Below are 19,526 nucleotides of genomic sequence, written 5' to 3'. Positions count from 1 at the left end.
AAGGCAGCAGCAGGTTATTATTAGGATGCCAGTGGTTGAAAACAGCAAGTTACTCAGGATGGGAGGGAGCTGTAAAACTAAAATTAGATGAACTGGCTTTTGACATTTTTATAACATTCTCCTGCCATAAATGGTTGATAAAACCATGATGAATGACTGCTGCTGTACTCACTATTCACTGAGGGCCAAATGATGCATTCATTGCCTTGCTATATGCCAGAGGCACTGTGTTTCCTTGTTTGGTGGATCTTAACAGAATCACAGAATCAGTTAAGTTTGAAAAGACCTCTGAGATGGTCAAGTCTGACCTATGACTGAACATCCCACGTTCAACTAGACCATGACACCAAATGCCACATCCAGTCTTTTCTTTAACACCTCTGGGGACAATAACTCCACCACCTTCTTGGGCAGCCCATTCCAGTGTCTAGTCACACTTGAGCGTGAAGCAATTCCTCCTAATGATCACCTAAATCTCCCCTGGCACAGCTTGAAACTGTCATCTTATACTGCCATTGCTTGTCTGGGAGAAGAGACCAACCCCCACCTACCTACAGCCTCTTTTCAGATAGCTGTAAGGAGCAATAAGGTTTCCCTGAGCCTCCTTTTCTCAAGGCTAAATGACCCCAGCCAGGTACCTCACAGGCTCCTTATAGGACTTGTGCTACAGGGCCTTCACCAGCTTTGTTGCCTTTCTCTTCATTGCTAACGTTAAGTTCTGATGCTTTCCAGGTATAAACCATGGACCTGTAATAGCTGGAGTAATTGGAGCTCAAAAACCACAATATGATATATGGGGCAATACAGTAAATGTGGCCAGCAGGATGGACAGCACTGGTGTCTTAGATAAAATACAGGTAAGCCTTGATTTTGTGCTAGTGGGGTTTTACCTAAAATGGCAGAATGGCCTAAAGTTTGGTTCACAAACAGATATGTGAGAAACTGCCAACAGCAGCTCTGAAAGGTGATGCTAACCATTACCTTACCATCACTTCATTTACATGGCCTTAGTAGTTGCAAAATGATAGGGAAGCTTGGGTCTACTCAAGTGAAAATAAGCTCCTGAAGATGAGGAGAGTGCTATGTGAGGAAGAGTATTGTCCCTAGTTCCATTTATCTATCTGCAAGCTCTCTGTTGGCAACCCTGGGTATAGATGTGGTTACACTAAATTTGATTCTTGATGTAAGTGATTAGAATGGGCATCCATCAACAGACTGCTTGGATGCTTAGGTGTTCAAACCTCACCTGAGACCCTTAAAGGCCTTATGAGCATGACAGCAAACCCCTTAAAAATGAAGAGAACATTATGTTAGCTTCACACTCTGGAAAAAGGTTCTGCTCTGCTTTGTTATCAACACTGGCTGTATTACTGTATTGTTGCAGGTTACAGAGGAGACAAACAACGTCCTGCAAACACTGGGGTACATGAGCACCTGCAGAGGAATAATAAATGTAAAAGGAAAAGGAGAATTGAAGACATACTTTGTACATACAGAAATGACAAGATCCCTTTCACAAGGGAATGTGGCATCTTGAAGATGCTTGTATGTGTCATCAATACCATATTTTCAGGAAAGTATCACGCACTTTTTAACTACATTTTGGCCCTTAACATGCGTGCTATTTTCTGGTATGTGGCACTTATTTTAATATGGCTGCAGAATAGTCCCATGAGCCATCATTTTGCACCTTGATATTTCTATGTTCAAGGACAGTTGTGATGTACGCTATAGGACTGGAAGATTGTACTGCTACTTGCACTGTTATTCAAAGACAAGAAAAGAAGGAATAGGAGTCAAAAGGAGGTAATGCATCCTGAAAAGACTAAAGAGAAGTGTTAGTGACAAATGTGGGGAAAAAAGGCAATAAAGCTAGGGGTGCATACTATTTTCTGATGCATGGTGTTTTCTGGAAAATACAGTCACTCCCCAATAGCATCCACTAATCTGGTATTAAAGTATACAGTATTGTAAATAAGTTTACTCTGTCCACACATGATTTGGATGTGATCACCAGTTGCATCTCATAGCCAGGGACACGTTGGGTGGTTTGCTGGCATTCTTTCTGAAGAGAGAATTAACAATGCTGGAATAGTTTTGTACAAACGTGTCAAATGTTTTGAAGCTATTGTCTTTTGTAAGGTTAATTCATTAAAAGTTTATATGTACTTTGTCTTACTGTTGCTGTCTCTTAGTTTTGCTTCCTTCCTTGGCTTCTGTCACTCTAAAGCTGCGTGTTTTCTGCTGCTGCCGCTGCTTTTTATTCAGTAGTTAGATGTTGAGGCAGGCTATAGCCAACTATCTCAACAGCCTTGGTCAGTAATATCTGCTAGATTTGCTCTTGGCTTTCAGAAACTAAATCACTTCTACTGTCTTCAGTCATGGATGGCATCCTAGGCACTTTGCAGTCACTTACTACCTAGGTGATACAGAAGACTGACCTCAAATCCATAAACACAAGCAAAGTGGGGGATACTGAAAACAGTAGCAGTGCTGCTACTTAACTAACACCGGGCCGGCAGTGCTTAAACACTAACAAGGAAAAGCTGTTCAAGAGAAGAAAAAGTTCTATTTTGCACTTTGACAACCTTTTTTGCCCTTGCATGCCTTTCATTTAACCTTCACAATGCTGGATTTTGTGGGATACTTAAAGTAATAATCTTATTTATCATTTAAAGTAATAATTTCATTTATACTCCCTAGGACATGAGTATGAGTAAATTGCTATTTTGTGGATATTTGAGATTATTTTAAATCCCTTTGAATTAAAAAGTATCACACTTGCAGAGTTTCATAGAGGAGCCAGGTGAAAGACAGTAAAAGTAGGTCATTTTACTATCTATGCTCCTTTGAAGCACAGATAGTAACAATTAAGTTTTGCTTTGTTGTAATCAATTTTCTTAGTCATAGCATCCTAAAAAGAAAATACTACTATTTACAAAATAGCATATAATTACAAGATTTTTTTTCTGAGTGATACCATATGAATATGGAAGTCAACTTATGCACTGTTACCTCTAGCATGTTATTGCAATGCAGAAAGTATTCAGACTGCTCATTCATGAAGCATACATATACATTTGTATATCACTGGTATCCCTTCTAAGTTCTCAAAATTGTGGGTCACAAATACTTGGCATCAGTCCAGTCTCACTGAGTGTGGCAGTTTACTCACAGCAGCCATCTGCCCACTAGTGAATTGGAATGACAGTAGATTTCAAAGTGCCTAATTTGCTGCAAAACAGGCAATCTGAATTTTGATCCCCTAAAACCAAAATGTAAGTTATTTCACTTATGTTTGACATAACACACTTAATTTTTCATCCAGTCCTGGAGACTTTTAAACGGTAATTTTCAAGACAGGTGCTCAGTCTAATAAAATCTCTTGAAAAATATTTTTGTTGTCCTTATGATTTCTTACTTTTAATTAATAAGTTAAGATAAATGTTTTCCAGTAGAATTAAAGACTTTCCAAATAGCTCACATGGCCGCAAACCCAATGTCCCAGTCATTGGCTAGCTGTCAGCTATGTCACAAAAGACTTCTCCTAAATTCCTCCTCACCACTTACTATAAATTTGTCCTAGGAACACTGAAATAAGTTATTGATCTCCTTCTTAGACTTTGAATATACTCTGGGCCTTTAAAATCACTGTGGTATTACCACAGGTCAACGCAATAATTTCTTACTGTGGATGAAAATCCTTATGTAAAGTTGATTCTATTATATTGTCATCTATATGTACAGCTTTCAGGTATAACCTGTGCATTCAGGATTTTGCTTTCATTTGTATTCTTGCTCATCATTAACAAATCTTGTACCTAACTCCATAGCCTTGTTACTATGATTTTTATAAAAGTTAATATTATTTCTGTAAGCTATGAAATGTTAAAACATCTGAATGTTGGGGAGCTGACTAGTCCAATGAGATATAAAGGTGTATATGTTCCCTCCAAGCGCATGTTGAAAATGCCCATGTTCAAAACACTCATATTTCACTGGTGTTCTTCTCTCATTTTGTAATTGCATTTAGATTCTTGCAGCCAAATCCTGGTAAAGAACAAGTGGGCAAAAGATACACATATCTTTGCCCAGACAAAGAAAGGTGCATACCATCCTCTCTAGCCTTCAGTTGCTGAGTATTACTATCTTTCTAGTGCTGAGAAGCTATTTGTATTTAATAAATACCTCTTGTCTTCCAATGCAGTTTACATCTACTGTTTATATTTATATTGACTTATTTTTCTGCTGTCTAGTAACACTTAAGAAAAGAACTTTATTTCCTCCTCCTGCAGTAATTTCAGCCTCAGTAACTGGATATAACACTACTCATGTATCAGCCCTAGCCTGAAAAACTTTATGATAATGATGTAAATCAGTATTTGACATTCCACATATTCCACATCACAGTAAGAATCATCAAGTTCTACAACTTCCATGTTGGTGACATAATTCACAGCTCCTTAGTGAACTGCAGAGTGGGACTTCCAAAAGTACAATGCAAATGCATTTCACGCTGTGAGCCAGCAGCCAGAAGATCAAGGTAAGAGTGATTCACTGTGCTCTGGGAAAAAGAGAGTCAAATGGGAACACCTGGTAAGCCTGCTGGAATTCTTTTTCAAAGTCAGTGGTTTGCTCCAATTTATGGAGGGCTACCAAAGGACAGGAAGAATGATTAGACTTGCAGATATTTTTATAAACTATGGAAATAGTTTATATTACCAGTAAAGTATTGCTATTTAGCTGCTGTTTCTAAAGAGAGACATTAGTGCTATATGAGTAGACATTTATGCTGTATGAAAAGCATTTTTCATTTTCTTATATTCATATATGCTTCCTCCATTTTGTAAAATATCTTCAAATCCTCCCTTTTTCCACTGAGACACAGGTAGTTCAGTATGCTTGTCTCTAAAGCAATGTGAGGGAAGAGCTGTTGCAAGTCTTCCCTGTTTTGTTTTTAGAACCTCATATTGGGATAAATAATAAGCTATGTTTCCAAGAAGCTTTATATAGCAGAAGATGTACTGTTAGAAGATATTATTATCTTGTACTTTAATACATAGTTTTCCTTCTTGTTGTGATTATATATGAACATACACTAATTTTTAATTTTCAGATAGCAGATTCTAGGTGTAGCTAGTACCCTTCAAGACTTTTTACAGGTGAACCCCAAAAAATTTTAAGTCTACGGATTTTTTGTTTTATTCTTAATTTTTTTACTAAATTAGCAGAGTGATTCTGAGAAAATGTAGAATGAGATGTATGTGCCTTAAATAAAATATGTAACTAAGAGATCATTTTTTGTTCTTTGAAGTAATTCAGACTTGTGTGGATTTGTCAAAAGTGGTATATAAATCAATAATAACTAGTTCAACCTAAAGCTTGCTACATATTAATTTTAAGCATTTTCAAATTTAGAAGCAGGAATTTATTCAGGTCAATGTAATTTTTGACATCTCAAAATGCAAGATAAGGGCATTTTAGTAATGTTTGCAGCTATGAAGATATGAACCCCTTTTTGTTATAGGATGCGCTGTTTAAAACAAAGATTGTGCCAAGAATTGTTAGAAATTTTTTGGATAGAGAATTTTTCAAATCTATTTGTAGACATTGAGATGCTCTTCATGAAAATCTCAGTTTTGACAGAAAAAAGGTTGATATTCCTGGGCTAGAATTTTTCATGATTGATTCCAAAAAAGCGTTACAAATAGCAATTTTTATGAAAGTTATGTCACCTCACGTATAAAAATGTTTACTACTTTACTTACCAAGAGAGTCATGGAACAGAATATTGATCTGAATTGGAGCAGATATCAGTCAGCTATATTGGCTTGTGTGGCAAGGTTTTGGTACCAAGGAGAAGGGGACAGGGCTACAGGGGTGGTCTCCGTGAGAAGCTGCCAGAAACTTCCCCCATGTCCAACAGAGCCAATGTCAGACAACTCCAAGACCAACCCACCAATGGCCAAATTGAACCCATCAACAACAGCTCTGGAATAACACATTTAAGAAGAGATAAGAAATGCAGCAGAAACAGCAGCTGAAGAGAGGAAACATCTCAGGAAATACAGGGGCAGCAAGGAAGGAGATGTTCCAGGCCATGGAGCAGATTCCCCTGCAGCCTGTGGTACAAACCAGCATCAAGCAGCTGTGTCTCTGCAGCCCTTGGAGGTCCATGGTGGAGCAGAGATCCACCTGCTGCCCACAGACAACCCCACACTGGACCAGGATGCCCCAAAGAGGCTGTGACCCCGTGGGAAACCTGTGCTGGAGGAGGCTCCTGACAGGACCTGTGAGCCCTTGGAGAGAGAAGCAAGTGCTATAGCAGGTTTGCTGACAGGACTTGTGACCCCATGGGGAACCCGCACGGGAGCAGCCTGTTCCAGAAGGACTGCACCCCATGAAAGGGACCCACACTGAAGCATTCAGGACAGACTACAGGCTGTGAGAAGGATTCACATGGGAGAAGTTCTTGGAGAACTGTCTCCTGTGGGATGGATGTAATGCTCCTGAAGAACCTTCCCATTTCAGGTGGGCATTCAGTCAATAATTAGGATCTAGAAGAAACAAGCATTTCTCTGAAACAACTGGCTTGACCCAAAGCTGTGGTAGTAGAAAGGGGACAAGTTTTGAGCCATTTTTGGTTCAGCCTCTTTCAAGGGCCATTGAATGGAACGTATTTGGCAAAGAGTGTCTCCCCTTCACAGCTCAGCTGAAGGTCAGGGCCACATGGCAAACTGATACATGTTGAGGTCAAAGAGCTAGGACAGGAGAGGGCTTGCTAAGCCTTAATTTGACAGCAGGCTGTCATCTCAGCTCTAAGTGACAAAAGGCTAAAACAAGTACCTCAGCTTGTAGTAGGAAAACAGCTACTGTTTTTTCTGTGTATCAATGCCCTGTCCAGTTGTATGTCACCTGTTCTCCTGTGCCCATGCTGTCTCCCTTCCCCACTGTCTCTTTTGTGTCTCCCTTCCCTGTCTCCATTATTATTTGCTTCATATTCCTTTTAGGAAGTTTTTTCAGAGTTATTCTGCAAAACAGTTTGACATTTCAGAACAGTGACCTTGCCTTTGAGACACACTGTGGCTATAAAAGTACATACCAACATGTTCAAAACACAGACACCTCAGCAGTGGAACCTGAGGGGTTATTTCTACTCTCCAAAAGGGCAGACAATTGAACTTCTCATCCTTAAGATACCAAATTCAAAGCAACTTTTAAACTTTGGTCTCTTAGCTCAGCTATATTTGAATGCATAGTTTTCACCATATAGACTAAAATTGCTCCATTGTTTACATGTTCATATTGAAATTACTCAGGAAACACACTGACCTTCCATGCTATTTTATAACACGAACATACACTTAACACTAGCATAATAAAATAAAGTCTGGTGGCAACTGGGACAAACCTCCCTGGGCGTTCATATCCTGCTTCTGGGGAGTCTGCAAAAGGTGACCAGGAAGAAAAGCCTTTGTAAGTTTCAAATAATTCTAAAAGGATTTATACCTTCACTGATTTATACCTTCACTTAATTTTTCCTTCACTGGGAAGGAAAAATTAAGTGAAAAGCATAGTTTTTGATTGTTTCAAATGGGGGGGGTGGTAGTATGGCAAATCTTAGCAATATTTGTGACAATCTGTATTGCATCCAGATGCTGTAATTCAATTTAATTCCATCAATTTAAAGTTAATATAAACAAGCTACATGAGAACAGTAGAAAGAAAACTGGAGAGAAATCTTTCAGATCTGACTTCAGAGCTCTTGCCTAGCTTAGTTGGTATCTCTGGTGAACAGTTTCTTATGGCTCTATTTATAGCTGCAGTTTCAGCTGAGTTGCTTTTTATAAATGTTGCTTGCTATCTCTCTGTGCTCGGACTAAACCACAGAAAAGCACTTGCACAGTGGCAAGCAGGTCTCTGTTTAGGAAGCTGATGCAAGGCAGCTGTTGGATTTTCAATTCCACTGCTCGCTTACACTGTGCTAATTTGGCCCATGCTAACAGAAAGAACAGGATCTTAATTGGTAGAGGGACATATTAGATAAGCAGATGGAAATTGTCACAAATTATTAAAAAAACCACCCACACCAGTCTGCAGATTATAGCCTCCATGCTACACTCTCAAAGAAGCTGGAGTCTGTGTAATTCAGTGGATTTATAAAGGGAGAGCTACATAATAGGGATGAGACTTTTGTAGGCCTGAATTATTGCCTGGCTCCAAGATGCCTGAAACAATCAGTTGTGAAGATTTCTAGTACTCTGAAAGTTGGGGGATTTAAAATAAATGTTGGATGTTTGGTAAAATTCAAGATGCCCGGGAGAGTACTACTGTGAAAGTGCTTACCAAAAGCTACTTGTAGCATTAATACAGTAATGCTGTGCCTACAGGACAGTAGCTCTACACCTGTGGTTACAGACAACAAAGGTAAACTAAACCAAGCCACTTGCAGATTCCTAAGGACCACACAAGAAGCAGCATGGGCATAGTTAGATATATGTATTAAACCAGGATAACCATGAGGTGAATATCAAAACTAGGATCCAGGTGCTATTAGGGCAGAGCAGTTTTATGGTCAGTCTGAGATTTACACCCAGAAGACTTATTTTCAGTGTTCCCAACACAAGTAAGTACATGAGAGAATTTTCCAACTGCATTGCCTGAAATGGCTGAGCACCCTATGCTGGATTCTGCACCTGGGATGGGTCAACCCTGGATATATGTACAACCCAGGGAACAAGATGCTGGAAAGCTGTGCCATGGAAAGGGAGCTGGTGGTCCTGGTGGATGTCAAGTTGAACATGAGTCAGCAGTGCTCTGGTTGGCAGCCAGGATGGCCAACCCTGTCCTGGGGTGCATCAGGCACAGCATCGCCAGCTGGGCAAGGGAGGGGATTGTCCAACTCTGCTGTGCACTGGGGCAGCCTCATATCAAGTCCTGTGTTCAGATTTGGGTGCCACAATTTCAGAAGGACATCAAGCTGTTACAGAGCATCCAGAGGATGGCAACAAAGATGGTGAAGGTTATGGAGGGGAAGTCATATGAGGAGCAGCTTGGGTTGCTTGTCTGTGCAGCCCGGAGAAGACTGAAGGGAGATCTCAGTTCAGTTACAGCTTCCTTGTGAGGGGAAGAGGAGGGACAGACTATTCTCTGTGGTGACCAGTGACAGCACCTAAGGAAAGGGCCTGAAGCCAAGTCTGGGGAGGTTTAGGCTGGATATCTGGACAAAGGTTCTTCACCCAGAGGGTGGCTGGGCACTGGAAGAGACTCCCCGAGGAAGTGGTCACAGCACCAAGCCTGACAGAGCTCAAGAAGCATGTGAAAGACTGGGCCGAGTAGGTGAGCTACTATCCAGAGAGAAGCCCAAGGTCCTCACAACACTGGCTCCTCACAACACTGGCTCCTTATTCTGGTGGAAATTCCATGCTGTGGTGTGGTTTTATTCAACTTACCCACTTAGAGGGGGATTTAGGGCCTAGTGCAAGCTGTCACAGAAAAAAAGTCAGTCCCGTTCAGCTAGGCTTTGCTCTAACCTTCATCCCAAACTTCCAAGGACACAAAGGACCAAGGAGCTGGAGAAGCTGCACAAGACTGAGACCAAAACTCCGCTATCGGGTGTCCAGGAACTTCAGGCTTGACAGAGCTCTGCGGAAGGCCCCGAGTCCCCGAGCACCGGAGCCCGCCGCGAGGGCGCTGCCGGCTAACGGCGCCGGGGCAGCATGGCCGCCAGCGGGACGCGCTTGGCGCAGGAGGCGCTCGGCAGCGCGCCGGGGAGGAGGCGGCCTGCCCTCTCTTCCTTCTCCGCCTTCAGCTTCGTTCCGCCCAAACGGGAAGGGCCTCCGGAGCTCAGCTATTACAACCGGCCGCGCAAGGTGAGGGAGTGAAGGGAGCGAGCCGGGAGAGGCGTGGAGCAGCGCAGGGCGGAGGGACAAGCTTTTTCCGTGGGTCTCTGCGCAGTGTAGATCCGCTCCTTGGACCCGCTGCAAAGCTCGGTCCTCATCATGAGCGACCTGGTCAGACAGGTGCCAAAAATCATCATAGCATCATAGAACGGTTTGGGTTGGAAGGGACCTTAAAGGTCATCCAGTTCCAACCCCTGCCGTGGTCAGGAATACCTTCCACTTGACCAATTCCCATCCAGCCTAGCTTTGAACACCTCCAGGGATGAGGCATTCACAATTTCTCTGGGCAACCTGTTCTAGTTCCTCACCACACTCACAGTGAAGAATTTTTTTCTGATACAGAAGTGTGGGACATAAATCTCTATTACTAGGCTATCTAATGCCAAAATAACAAGTGTCACCACCAGAGGCCTTTACCAAGTGTGTTTGCTACTTGAGGATGGCAAATGAGAGTAAGGTCTTTCACTGGCTAACAAGAAAAGGCAGAGGCATTGTTTCCCAGGGATTGAGAATGAACAGGCCACTTGGTATCAATGAAATATGAGGCATTTTTAGGAGGAACACTAGGAAAGGCATCATCTGTCACTAGGGTTTGATGAAGCACCAGTGGATTTTGTCATAACACACACTCTTGGGAACCCTTTAGTAAGAAACTTCTCCATTCTCATTTGAGGGAAAAGATTTTCCATGTGCATTGCATGAATTTTCTGCATGGTCAGCTTTAATAAAATCCCTAGAGCTACTCAAAACAATAACATCAATATATGCCTCTGTAACTGAATGCTTCTGAAGATGGTGCACTGCCACTCAACGTGTGCTAACTCAAGTGCGCTGGCAGAGAGCTCCTCACTCTGCTGCATTATGTCACCTTTGCTCCTCATTCTGTCCTCATATTTTAAATCAGAAATGAACATCTTCTGCCTCAGCTGAGCTACAGTTCCTGGGTGGTGAGCTTTTCTATGAAGGGTCATATGAGACATTGAAGTTAACAAGCTTTTTTTCTCAAAAAAAAAAAAAAATAGTATAAAAAAGTTCTGAAATGCCTATTATGTCAATGTAACAGAGCAATCTATAGCAATTTATAACAATAAATACAACCCTGAGTCCTCTCCTCACCCACGTGACAAGCTGTTGAATGCACCAAGCACCAGGCAGCACTGACTAGTGGTTTGTGAGAGTTTGCAGGTCCTGTGTCCCTGGGATGTGACCAGAGCACTGTGCTGGATATTGAATGAACAGCAAATTTCCTGCATTGACCAGGTGGTCCTGCTAAAAGACAAGAAGATTTCTCATGTGACTCTTTTGTGTTGACTCTTCCAGCATTACCTTGGCAGGGTGATCTGACCCAAAGGTGAGCAGGCACAGTTGGTGCCATGCTTCACGAAACAGTAGGGAGAGCACAACAAGAGTAAGGTAAGGGCAGGTCAGAGGGCTGGCATGGTGCTGTGGAGCTGGTGGAGCTCACCAGTCTGTGCAGAATTAGCAGCCGTATGGCAGAGCTTTTCCTTACAATACAGTCTGCTTTCACACTCTCAACAGCCTGGTTTGTGAAAAAAGCTGCTCCAGTGGCATGGAAACAAAAAGTGATAACAGCTGTTTAATAGGTTTCTTCACAGCCCAGGCCTCGGCCACAGGGGAGGAAGCAAATTCAACCCATTCTTCTGCAAAATTTAGGAATTAGATAATTTGAATATTTTTATTTATAGAGCAAAAGGAATCTCATTCCTTTTTGCAGCTTAAATACCTAAAACCAACCATGTATCAGAGACTGAAGCAGAGAGAAGTAGGAAGAAGATGGGCTCATTGCATGGCCAGAAGCCAGAAATTCCTGCCTTTTAATCCCTTGGCTGACAGTTGCTCCCTGGATTGCTTTACATAAGTTACTGTAGCCAGTGTGCCTGGTGTTTCCTCTTCTGAGACGTGGAAAAAGCTATTACCAATTTTATGTGTGTCTGGAATACTAATGAATGCTTGCAAAGCATTTAGCTTTAGCAGCAGTACACAGGGGATGCCTACCCTGAGTGCACATTTATCATCAGCTCTGTGTGACTCACTTGCTCTGATGGGTTTAAGAAACAGCTTGCCATCACCACCACCACCCAGGCCAACCAAGTTATCATTTACAACAAAGAGAAACAGCAGCAGAATGTTATCAGTGTATTGAGCAAAGAAGTGTTGTCTCTACAAATCTGGCAGAAAATCTTAAACAGGTATCTGGGACAGAGCTAGTTTTTGATATAACAGGCTGGCTGGCTGACTGTGAGTTCCAGAAAGGATGAATTATCTGCTCTGACATGAGCAACAAATGACACTTACTCTTTCTTACTCTGAAACAAGTAACAAATAATGCCACATGAATACCAGCAAAGAGCAAACAACATTTCTGGTGGTAGTATAAATTAAATGTCCACTGAATGAAACTGGAAGGATGGGGAGGAAAGGAGAAGCAAGGAAGCATGGAAATAATCATGGAGATGACAAATCATTGCAGGGTGCTCCTGAACATGCCTGAAATCCTTTGAAGCTCAGTGGTTTCTGAGAAATGAAGGGGTAGATAGGTTAAATACAGAATAATCTCTCCTCTTGGCAGAACCAAGTATTGGAGATACCTTTAGAAACAAAGCCTGAAATTACAGCAGTGTCTCACTAGTGCTCTTAACTATGGTTTCCTTTTAATGGAACTATTATAACCTTCTTGACCTGCCATGACTTACTATATTGGGAGAATACCACTGTAATTTGAAAATCTCAAAGTACATGAGATTTTCAAAGGTTAAATTGGACACACTGTAAAATTAGAAGACAAAAAAAAGCCCAACAAAATGCACCATTCTTTTAGTCAGCCATGCACAAAGCTAACGATTATTGACATTTTTAACAGAATATTGACCCTTAATGAAGTTCAGTAAAAACTGGCAGCATATTTCAGTAGGGGATTTTCTTTTTGTTTTTTTTCTCTTTGAAAAGTTTTTTTTAGTTTTGAAATTGCTTTGATTCCATTTATGAGAATTTCTTGACTGAATTTCACAAATGCCTTTCTTAGAAGAGCAGATCTTTTATATTGCTTATTTGGATGCAAACTATGTCAACAGTTGAACAACAATATTATGGCTTGGGATGTGCTTTATTAAAATGCCTGACATATGTGTGTCATGCATACTACAGCATCACAGGATTGCCTCTGTGGCACATTTCTCAATTCTGCTCTAATCAGAAATTAAATTATGTTTACAGTGCAAGGCAGACTTTTAAACTTTGTTTGAAAGTTCCTGTTTTGCTTTTACATAATTGTGCCAGATCATTTGACAAATACACAAATTTAGGAAGGAGAATATTAAGTGCAGAAAATTAAAACAGATCAGATCAATTTCCAAAATGACAACAGATTACGGGGAGGGAAAAAAGAAGTAAATTGCCACAAGGGAAATTTCAGAGCTTAACAAACTTAATGATACCACATGTCATCAGGTAATTGTGCAAACTATTCAAAAGGACTGGTCCAAACTTCCTAATGAGGTCAGTAATATTACAGTTGTCATCGTCTAATGCAATATATGCAGTATTTAGGTATTGATTTGACTACACGTATTCTGTAATCTGTAAAGTAAAGCAATTATGTGAATTAGCTATTTTTTCCCTTTTCTCAAGACAGGAGATTTTTTCACCTATGATGCTGTTTTTGGAATACCAGAAGATTATGACCAATATCTTCCACGATGTGACAGAAAACATGCAAAGGCTCGTGGCCTTAAAATTAATGAGGAGGTAGCCCTTTGATAAATTCATAATTCTTTGTTTAAGGTGTTTTGTACTTTTTGAAATGACTGGAGGCTCTAGGCATTGTTTTACTCTTTATAATGTAGTATTGTAAGAAAGGAATTGGAAGGAGGACATCAGCCTGCAGGTTTAGGAGAAAGCATTATCCCATGAAAACACCCAAATTAGCTCTTGCTCTTTCATATCTTGAAGATTTCCAGGTGACAAGACATATGCAAGTTAAAGATAGGGGGAAGAGGCAAATCCTCTCTTGCAGAGTGCAGGATGTACTCTGAACCATCTGTGGCCCTCAAGAGCTGTACTTCAGGTAGTTCTGCAGTTATTTCTGTGGTGCTTAAAACTCTTTTCCCTGAGAGGATTTGATTCAGAGGCCATGACTTCACTACTGTCCTCCGACACCCACCCTCTCTACGCCAGCATTTGCTGTGAAAGCCCAAGTCTCTGAAGCTGGTGAGTTTGTTAGGAAAACCTACACCAGATTGCCCCACAGGAAGGAAATTCACAGGGAGCTAGTGCATAAGTGTGGTCAATCAGAACACATGGGCATGCCTGGGAAGGAATGGGCAAGTATTTGAGGCCAGCAGAATCTGGGTTTGATGTGCAGCCTGATAGGTAAATACTCCCTTGGGAACAGAAATACTATAATATATATGATAAATGTATGTGGATGTATTTTTGCATGCAGCATCTGAATAATACATATATATACAACTGTGTATATAGTTATATTTATGCATACACACACAAAACTGCACACAGAGGCAGAGGCTGTCAAAAACCAAATGAAATGTAACCACTGTGTAGTAATGACCTCAAAATCCCAGTGAGTTCATGGGATATTAGAGTGGTGGGTAGGGTAGGGATGTAGGGATGGCTGCCCACTTTGATGGTTATAGAGAAGGAAGAAGGAAGAATGACACAAGAGTTCAAATTGCTCTAGCTTCTGTGCAATAAAATTGTTTTTTTTCTGACAAAGCCCACTGCTTGGGGTTTGTCTCACTAGCAGTTATATATGCCAGACATTTCTGTACAAGTGTGTAGCCATAATGCCCTTCAACTCTATCAGACAGTGCAGGAAGCATTAGATGCTCCCAAAGGAAGCCCAGGAGTGCCCATTAGCATCACCTGCTCATGCCTAATAACTCAACTGCAAATCTGTGTACCTATGTAAATGACTACTCCAATTAGAAATTAAACTTTTTATTTAAACAAAACAAAGACAACCTCCCTTCCCTAGTACCAAGCATATTTTTCAAATGGGGAATTTGTGTAAAGTTCATAAATATAAAGTTACAGCTCTTGTATCAAACTCTTGTAACAAAACTCACTTTCTTATTGGCTTTCTTCCTAGAGCAAACTTGTATGGGCCAGAATTCATACCAGCTGTGCTGGGCAGTGCACACAAGGGACTGTCCAAATAGGAGTCCTTTAATCCAGCCCTTTAATTAGCATGGATACACATCAAACCCACAGTTATTTAATACTACAACATGATCTTCCTGCATGTCATGACAACCAACACTGTAACCATAACTAGGTGCAGATCACATACTCAATTAATCTTTATCACAGTGGCCCTCTCAGGCTTTATGTAATAATAACTGAATTATACAATGTAATAAATAAAAATACCACAATTGGCATCTTTCTAGTTCAACACTGAATGCAGACAGACTGAACCCCCACAGTACACTGCTTTACTTGAGCTAGAAAAAACAGCAAACCACTGGAAGTAAGCCCCTCATTTCCTGCAGGTAACCTGGGTGCACCCAGGGAATTCAAGAGCACAGTGACAGAGATTCGGTTTAGCTCATGCAGCTGAGTAACTGCAGTGGAGTGTGTGCTCAGGGCTGCCATTGCTGATTGCAAGTGCTAACGGTGCTAGAATTACACACTGTGAGGGTGGGCAGCAGGACGCTTCCCAGCCAACTGTTGGAAAATCTGAAACCCACTGAATGCCAAACCCACAAAGATGAAATGCCAGTGTGCGCAGTCAGCGCTGTGCTACCAAGGATGCCGAAAACTGATTTTAAATAAACTTATTCATTTAAAAGGAACACAGACTGTTGGAATTACATACTGCTACCTGTCATTAGCACTGTAAACCTTGAATTTCTAGCAAAGTCTTTCTTGATGGTAAAAAGATTTTTTAGTTTCTCATTTTTCAGCATTTTTCCACAACTAGGGCAGGGGAGGAAATTATCTTAATTTTGCCTGCCAGTCTTCTTGACTTGATTTTCATTCTGCTGGGGTTAAAAGTTGGTGTACTGAATAGGTTTTAATAGGGTGGAGTAAGGTGAGCAGGAGAACTGGGAGATAAATGGTTGTTTTGAAATGAGCTTTTGTATTGAGGGGGTTAGTTAGTTAATTTGTTTGTTTGTTTTTAAAAAGTGTTTACAGCATCTTTCCAAGAACCTCAGGTTCTGCCCATGAGGCTGGAAATGTCTCTTAGCTGACTGCCCTGCTATGACATCTCGCTAATCTGTGCTCCCACCAGCATCCTTGCAGGACATAAGTGCTGATTTGCTCAGGCTTGTGTCTTTTGTAGCAAAGTAGTCATTTGCTTGCACTTGAACTGTGGTGTGGCATCTGCATTTTGATTTGCCTGTTAGATACTATGTGTATTGTAAGAAGAGAAAAAGAAATTGCAGACCAAGGCTTACTGTGTTAGTCAGTGTGCAAATATACAAGCAGCCTGATAAATCTGAGACCTTTGGCTAGGGAAAGAAAAACAAACAAATCCTGTCTTTCCCTTCTGACTCCACAGCTCCCTGTTGCTCTAACACAGGAAGGAACTGCAGATTGCAGATAGTGATTGCACAGACACTTAAAGTGCAGCTTACTAAGAACAAGCTTACAATCTTTTTTTCGTCAGGTTGTTTTTCATCAAGTTCACTTTCCATCGTGGCAAAGCAGTTATTTCTGTCATCTTACAGCTACAAGTATTTTTAGTAAAACCTTTCATTTGTGCAGAAATAAAGTAGTATATGCTTTATTTCCTTCAGGGAAAGCTTGCATGGGCTAGTGGTTGCTCAGGGTTTTTCTTTAGACTTTGATTTTTTTCATGCTGTGCTTTCACTGAATTGTGCAAGCAGGGAAGGTGTTCCTATAACAGGGGGTACAAATCTCTCCTGTTTTTCAAAAGAATCATGCAACTCAGTGCACAAGAAAAATAAAAATAAAATCAGTGCTTTTCTAGCATTTAGTTACCAAGTAATCACATGGTAATCACGTGTGTATGTATTTATGTAAAAAAATTATCAGTCCACAGCTCTGTATCTTATCATCTTGTCATCTAGTGACACATTCATGTTTTACTGAGATAAAAATAACATAAAAAACTAGGGCAGGGATAGAACAGTAAGGGTGCTAAACAAATACACATGTATATTGCAGATGCTGTACAGTACTGTCAGTTATTTTACCCCTGGCCACAGCACATTTAGCATGAGAAAACTGCCACATTTTCCATTCTCTCTGTGATTTTCTTCTAAGGCGACTTTTGTGTTTTCACAGGAAATGGCAAGAACTGTTCCCGTGCTGACATCTTCAGAGTATGGGAAGCGCATTAATAAGCTCTTAGACCCACCAACCAGAGAGCATGCCAGGGTTAATAGCCTGCACGCAGCAATCTACGGGGAAGGCAGCCACTCTGCTCCTTGAAAAACCAGCCTTCTCCAGGCCTGGATCCATGGGAAATCTCCTGTATCTGTCATCGCCAGCAACATTTATCTGGGAAAAAAAACCCAACACTTTGAAAAGCAATATGGTGCTTTTGCCTTTTCCTCTACAGTTTATTTAATGAGAATTATCTGGATTAAAAATAAAGTGAAATAGCAGCTGCACTTTTTCTCATGCTAATTAAAATGCTTACAGTCTCATAAAAATCTCATAAAGAGCAGCACCAACAAGAACATTTTAGGCAGCAATGCTGGGAACGAGACTTGGGTCAAAAGCTGTGTCTGCAATTCTGGGCACTGTGTCTACATAACCATTCACAGACCTAACATTTTAAACAAGCTTGTCCCTCAAGGTATCAGTAATCACAGATTTTTCAATCCTTACAGAGTTGCTAAAGAATTGTGAGACTTTTTTTTATGTACACAACAGCTGAAATGGATATTCAGCTCAGAATTTTCAAAAATGTATGGGTTTATGTGCTTAGCAGTTTCACTAGACTTCAAGTGGAACTCGAGTTAAAAGGAACTTCTGAGCACTTGGCATTTGAAGATACAAAAATCTGGATTTAGCTGCATTCAGACATTCATTTCACTGACCCACTCCAGGAATGGCATCTGACTGATTTAACAAGAAAAAACATCATTAGTTCTGTATAGAATCTGAAAGAAATGGGAAAAAAGACTAAGTAATACTAGCAGAAAAAGAACTAAATAATTTGGTAGAAAGGGTGGAAAAAAAAATAAGGTTTTGAGCAGTAGCCATTTAAAAAGCATGTTTAGCACAAATGTCTAAATCTGATGAAACATTTGATGCCTTGAACTTTCACAGAATCCAGTACTAAAATTTTAAGGTAATTTCAGGAGGAGTTTTTCCTGCAGAGTTTGGTTCTCAAGAGCCATTGATCCTGTTGTTGTTTAAGGCTGAGGCAGTATTGTTCAGAAAGGAACAGCCAGAGTGATCATAACAGAAAAAGGACTGGAGGTCCACAGCTGTGACTGACACTGGTTTTGTCAGGTATTTAGACACAGGAAATCTGTGTCATCTGTAAATACAGTGAGACACCTAGTGGAAAAAAAAAAAAAAAAGAGAAACAAAAACCTTGTAAATCTGGGACCTGAAAAAGTAGTAAATTAGGCAATTAATAGTACTTGTTTGGCGTGATGTGAGAAGCAGAGCACACAGAGTAGCCCATTCTGAGAGGTGCTTGTTACTTTCATTATTCATAACCTGCAGTTCTACACTCAATGGACTATGGACAAAAGGACATTAATAGCTACATTCCTTTTCAAAAATAAACACTTCACTAAACAAATTCAGCAGCATTAAATGAAAGGAATCATAGTAAGAACAAAGGGAGAAGGAAATGTTTTCTAATACCACAATGCTTTTCCAAAAATCAGTATCAAAGTTATATACCAGTGAAGACTGAGATGGAATATGGCCATATTCTTAGCAGGTTATTTTTACTTTGGGACAGTCAGTTCAAATTGCTTTTTTGATAGCCTTACTATATTTACAAACCATCTGTGTTTGAAAAAAACTATTGGAAATTAAATTTGTTTGAGAATACCACCACCTTCTGGCCTGTGTGAGACATAGGCATCACTTCCACCACAAACATCGTAACACCAGTTTGAGTTTTCCTAAATAATTTCTTTGCTTATGCCACACCCTTCTCATCTGTACTCACTTTGGAAGGTCTTTCACATGTTGTTCTTCCCACTACTTGTTTCCCATTCAGTTGTGAATGGTTCACTTCTTCCTTCAGTGCTCAGTGTCAGAAGAACACCCTGACAATTTCTTCTGTATTAGTGGTAAGTTCCTTATAAATGTTTGCAAAGCCATTTCAGCTCTCCTTCAACTTTTTGCTTGCTAGAATGACAAATTCTTAGGTTATTGATGTTCTGAGTTACTATTACACATTAGAAAGCACCTTTTGCTCCCTCAACTGTCAGTGTTGACATACTACTGTGAGGAAGAATTTTATACATGCAACAAATTAACGTGGACAGAATGGACAGTGTATACAATGTAAAGCATATTCTGGATCTGGATTTTGCATCCAGTAATCTCCAGAGATTGTTGGGGCAATTGACAGACACCTGCAACTCACAAATTATTGGAAGGAAAAACCGGCCACATTCTCTATCTTCTGGTGAAATATAC

General features: G+C 40.5%; 2 protein-coding genes and 1 long non-coding RNA gene across 3 annotated transcripts in view; 2 read left to right on the top strand and 1 right to left on the bottom strand.

The window, feature by feature from the left end:
* Nucleotides 1-5,290, top strand: part of ADCY2 (adenylate cyclase 2) — a 205,016-nt gene extending 199,726 nt beyond the window's left edge. Inside the window, exons 24-25 of the mRNA XM_059855000.1 lie at nt 733-857; nt 1,385-5,290. Of these exons, the coding sequence (XP_059710983.1) occupies nt 733-857; nt 1,385-1,537 (278 nt within the window). The 3' untranslated portion in view covers nt 1,538-5,290. The remainder of the gene's footprint in view (nt 1-732; nt 858-1,384) is intronic.
* Nucleotides 1-9,570, bottom strand: part of LOC132331574 (uncharacterized) — a 30,289-nt gene extending 20,719 nt beyond the window's left edge. Inside the window, exon 1 of the long non-coding RNA XR_009487627.1 lies at nt 9,453-9,570. This is a non-coding gene — a long non-coding RNA (uncharacterized LOC132331574). The remainder of the gene's footprint in view (nt 1-9,452) is intronic.
* Nucleotides 9,571-9,718: 148 nt separating this feature from the next.
* Nucleotides 9,719-17,501, top strand: CFAP90 (cilia and flagella associated protein 90). The gene is made up of 3 exons (XM_059855066.1): nt 9,719-9,872; nt 13,551-13,667; nt 17,196-17,501. The coding sequence occupies exons 1-3, from the start codon at nt 9,720-9,722 to the stop codon at nt 17,340-17,342; spliced, it is 417 nt and encodes a 138-aa protein (XP_059711049.1). The 5' UTR covers nt 9,719; the 3' UTR covers nt 17,343-17,501.
* The last annotated feature ends 2,025 nt before the right edge of the window (nt 17,502-19,526 follow it).

This window comes from Haemorhous mexicanus, chromosome 1 (genome assembly GCF_027477595.1).
Source record: "Haemorhous mexicanus isolate bHaeMex1 chromosome 1, bHaeMex1.pri, whole genome shotgun sequence".
NCBI lineage: Eukaryota > Metazoa > Chordata > Aves > Passeriformes > Fringillidae > Haemorhous > Haemorhous mexicanus.
The sequence above is the reverse complement of the archived record's forward strand: the minus strand, read 5'-3'. Positions and strand labels throughout refer to the sequence as shown.

Coding starts and splice junctions, on each gene's coding strand:
- CFAP90 (XM_059855066.1), top strand. CDS start 9,720: ATGGCCGCCAGCGGGACGCGCTTGGCGCAGGAGGCGCTCGGCAGCGCG. Junction 9,873..13,550: donor ATTACAACCGGCCGCGCAAG/GTGAGGGAGTGA, acceptor CCTTTTCTCAAG/ACAGGAGATTTTTTCACCTA. Junction 13,668..17,195: donor GCCTTAAAATTAATGAGGAG/GTAGCCCTTTGA, acceptor GTGTTTTCACAG/GAAATGGCAAGAACTGTTCC.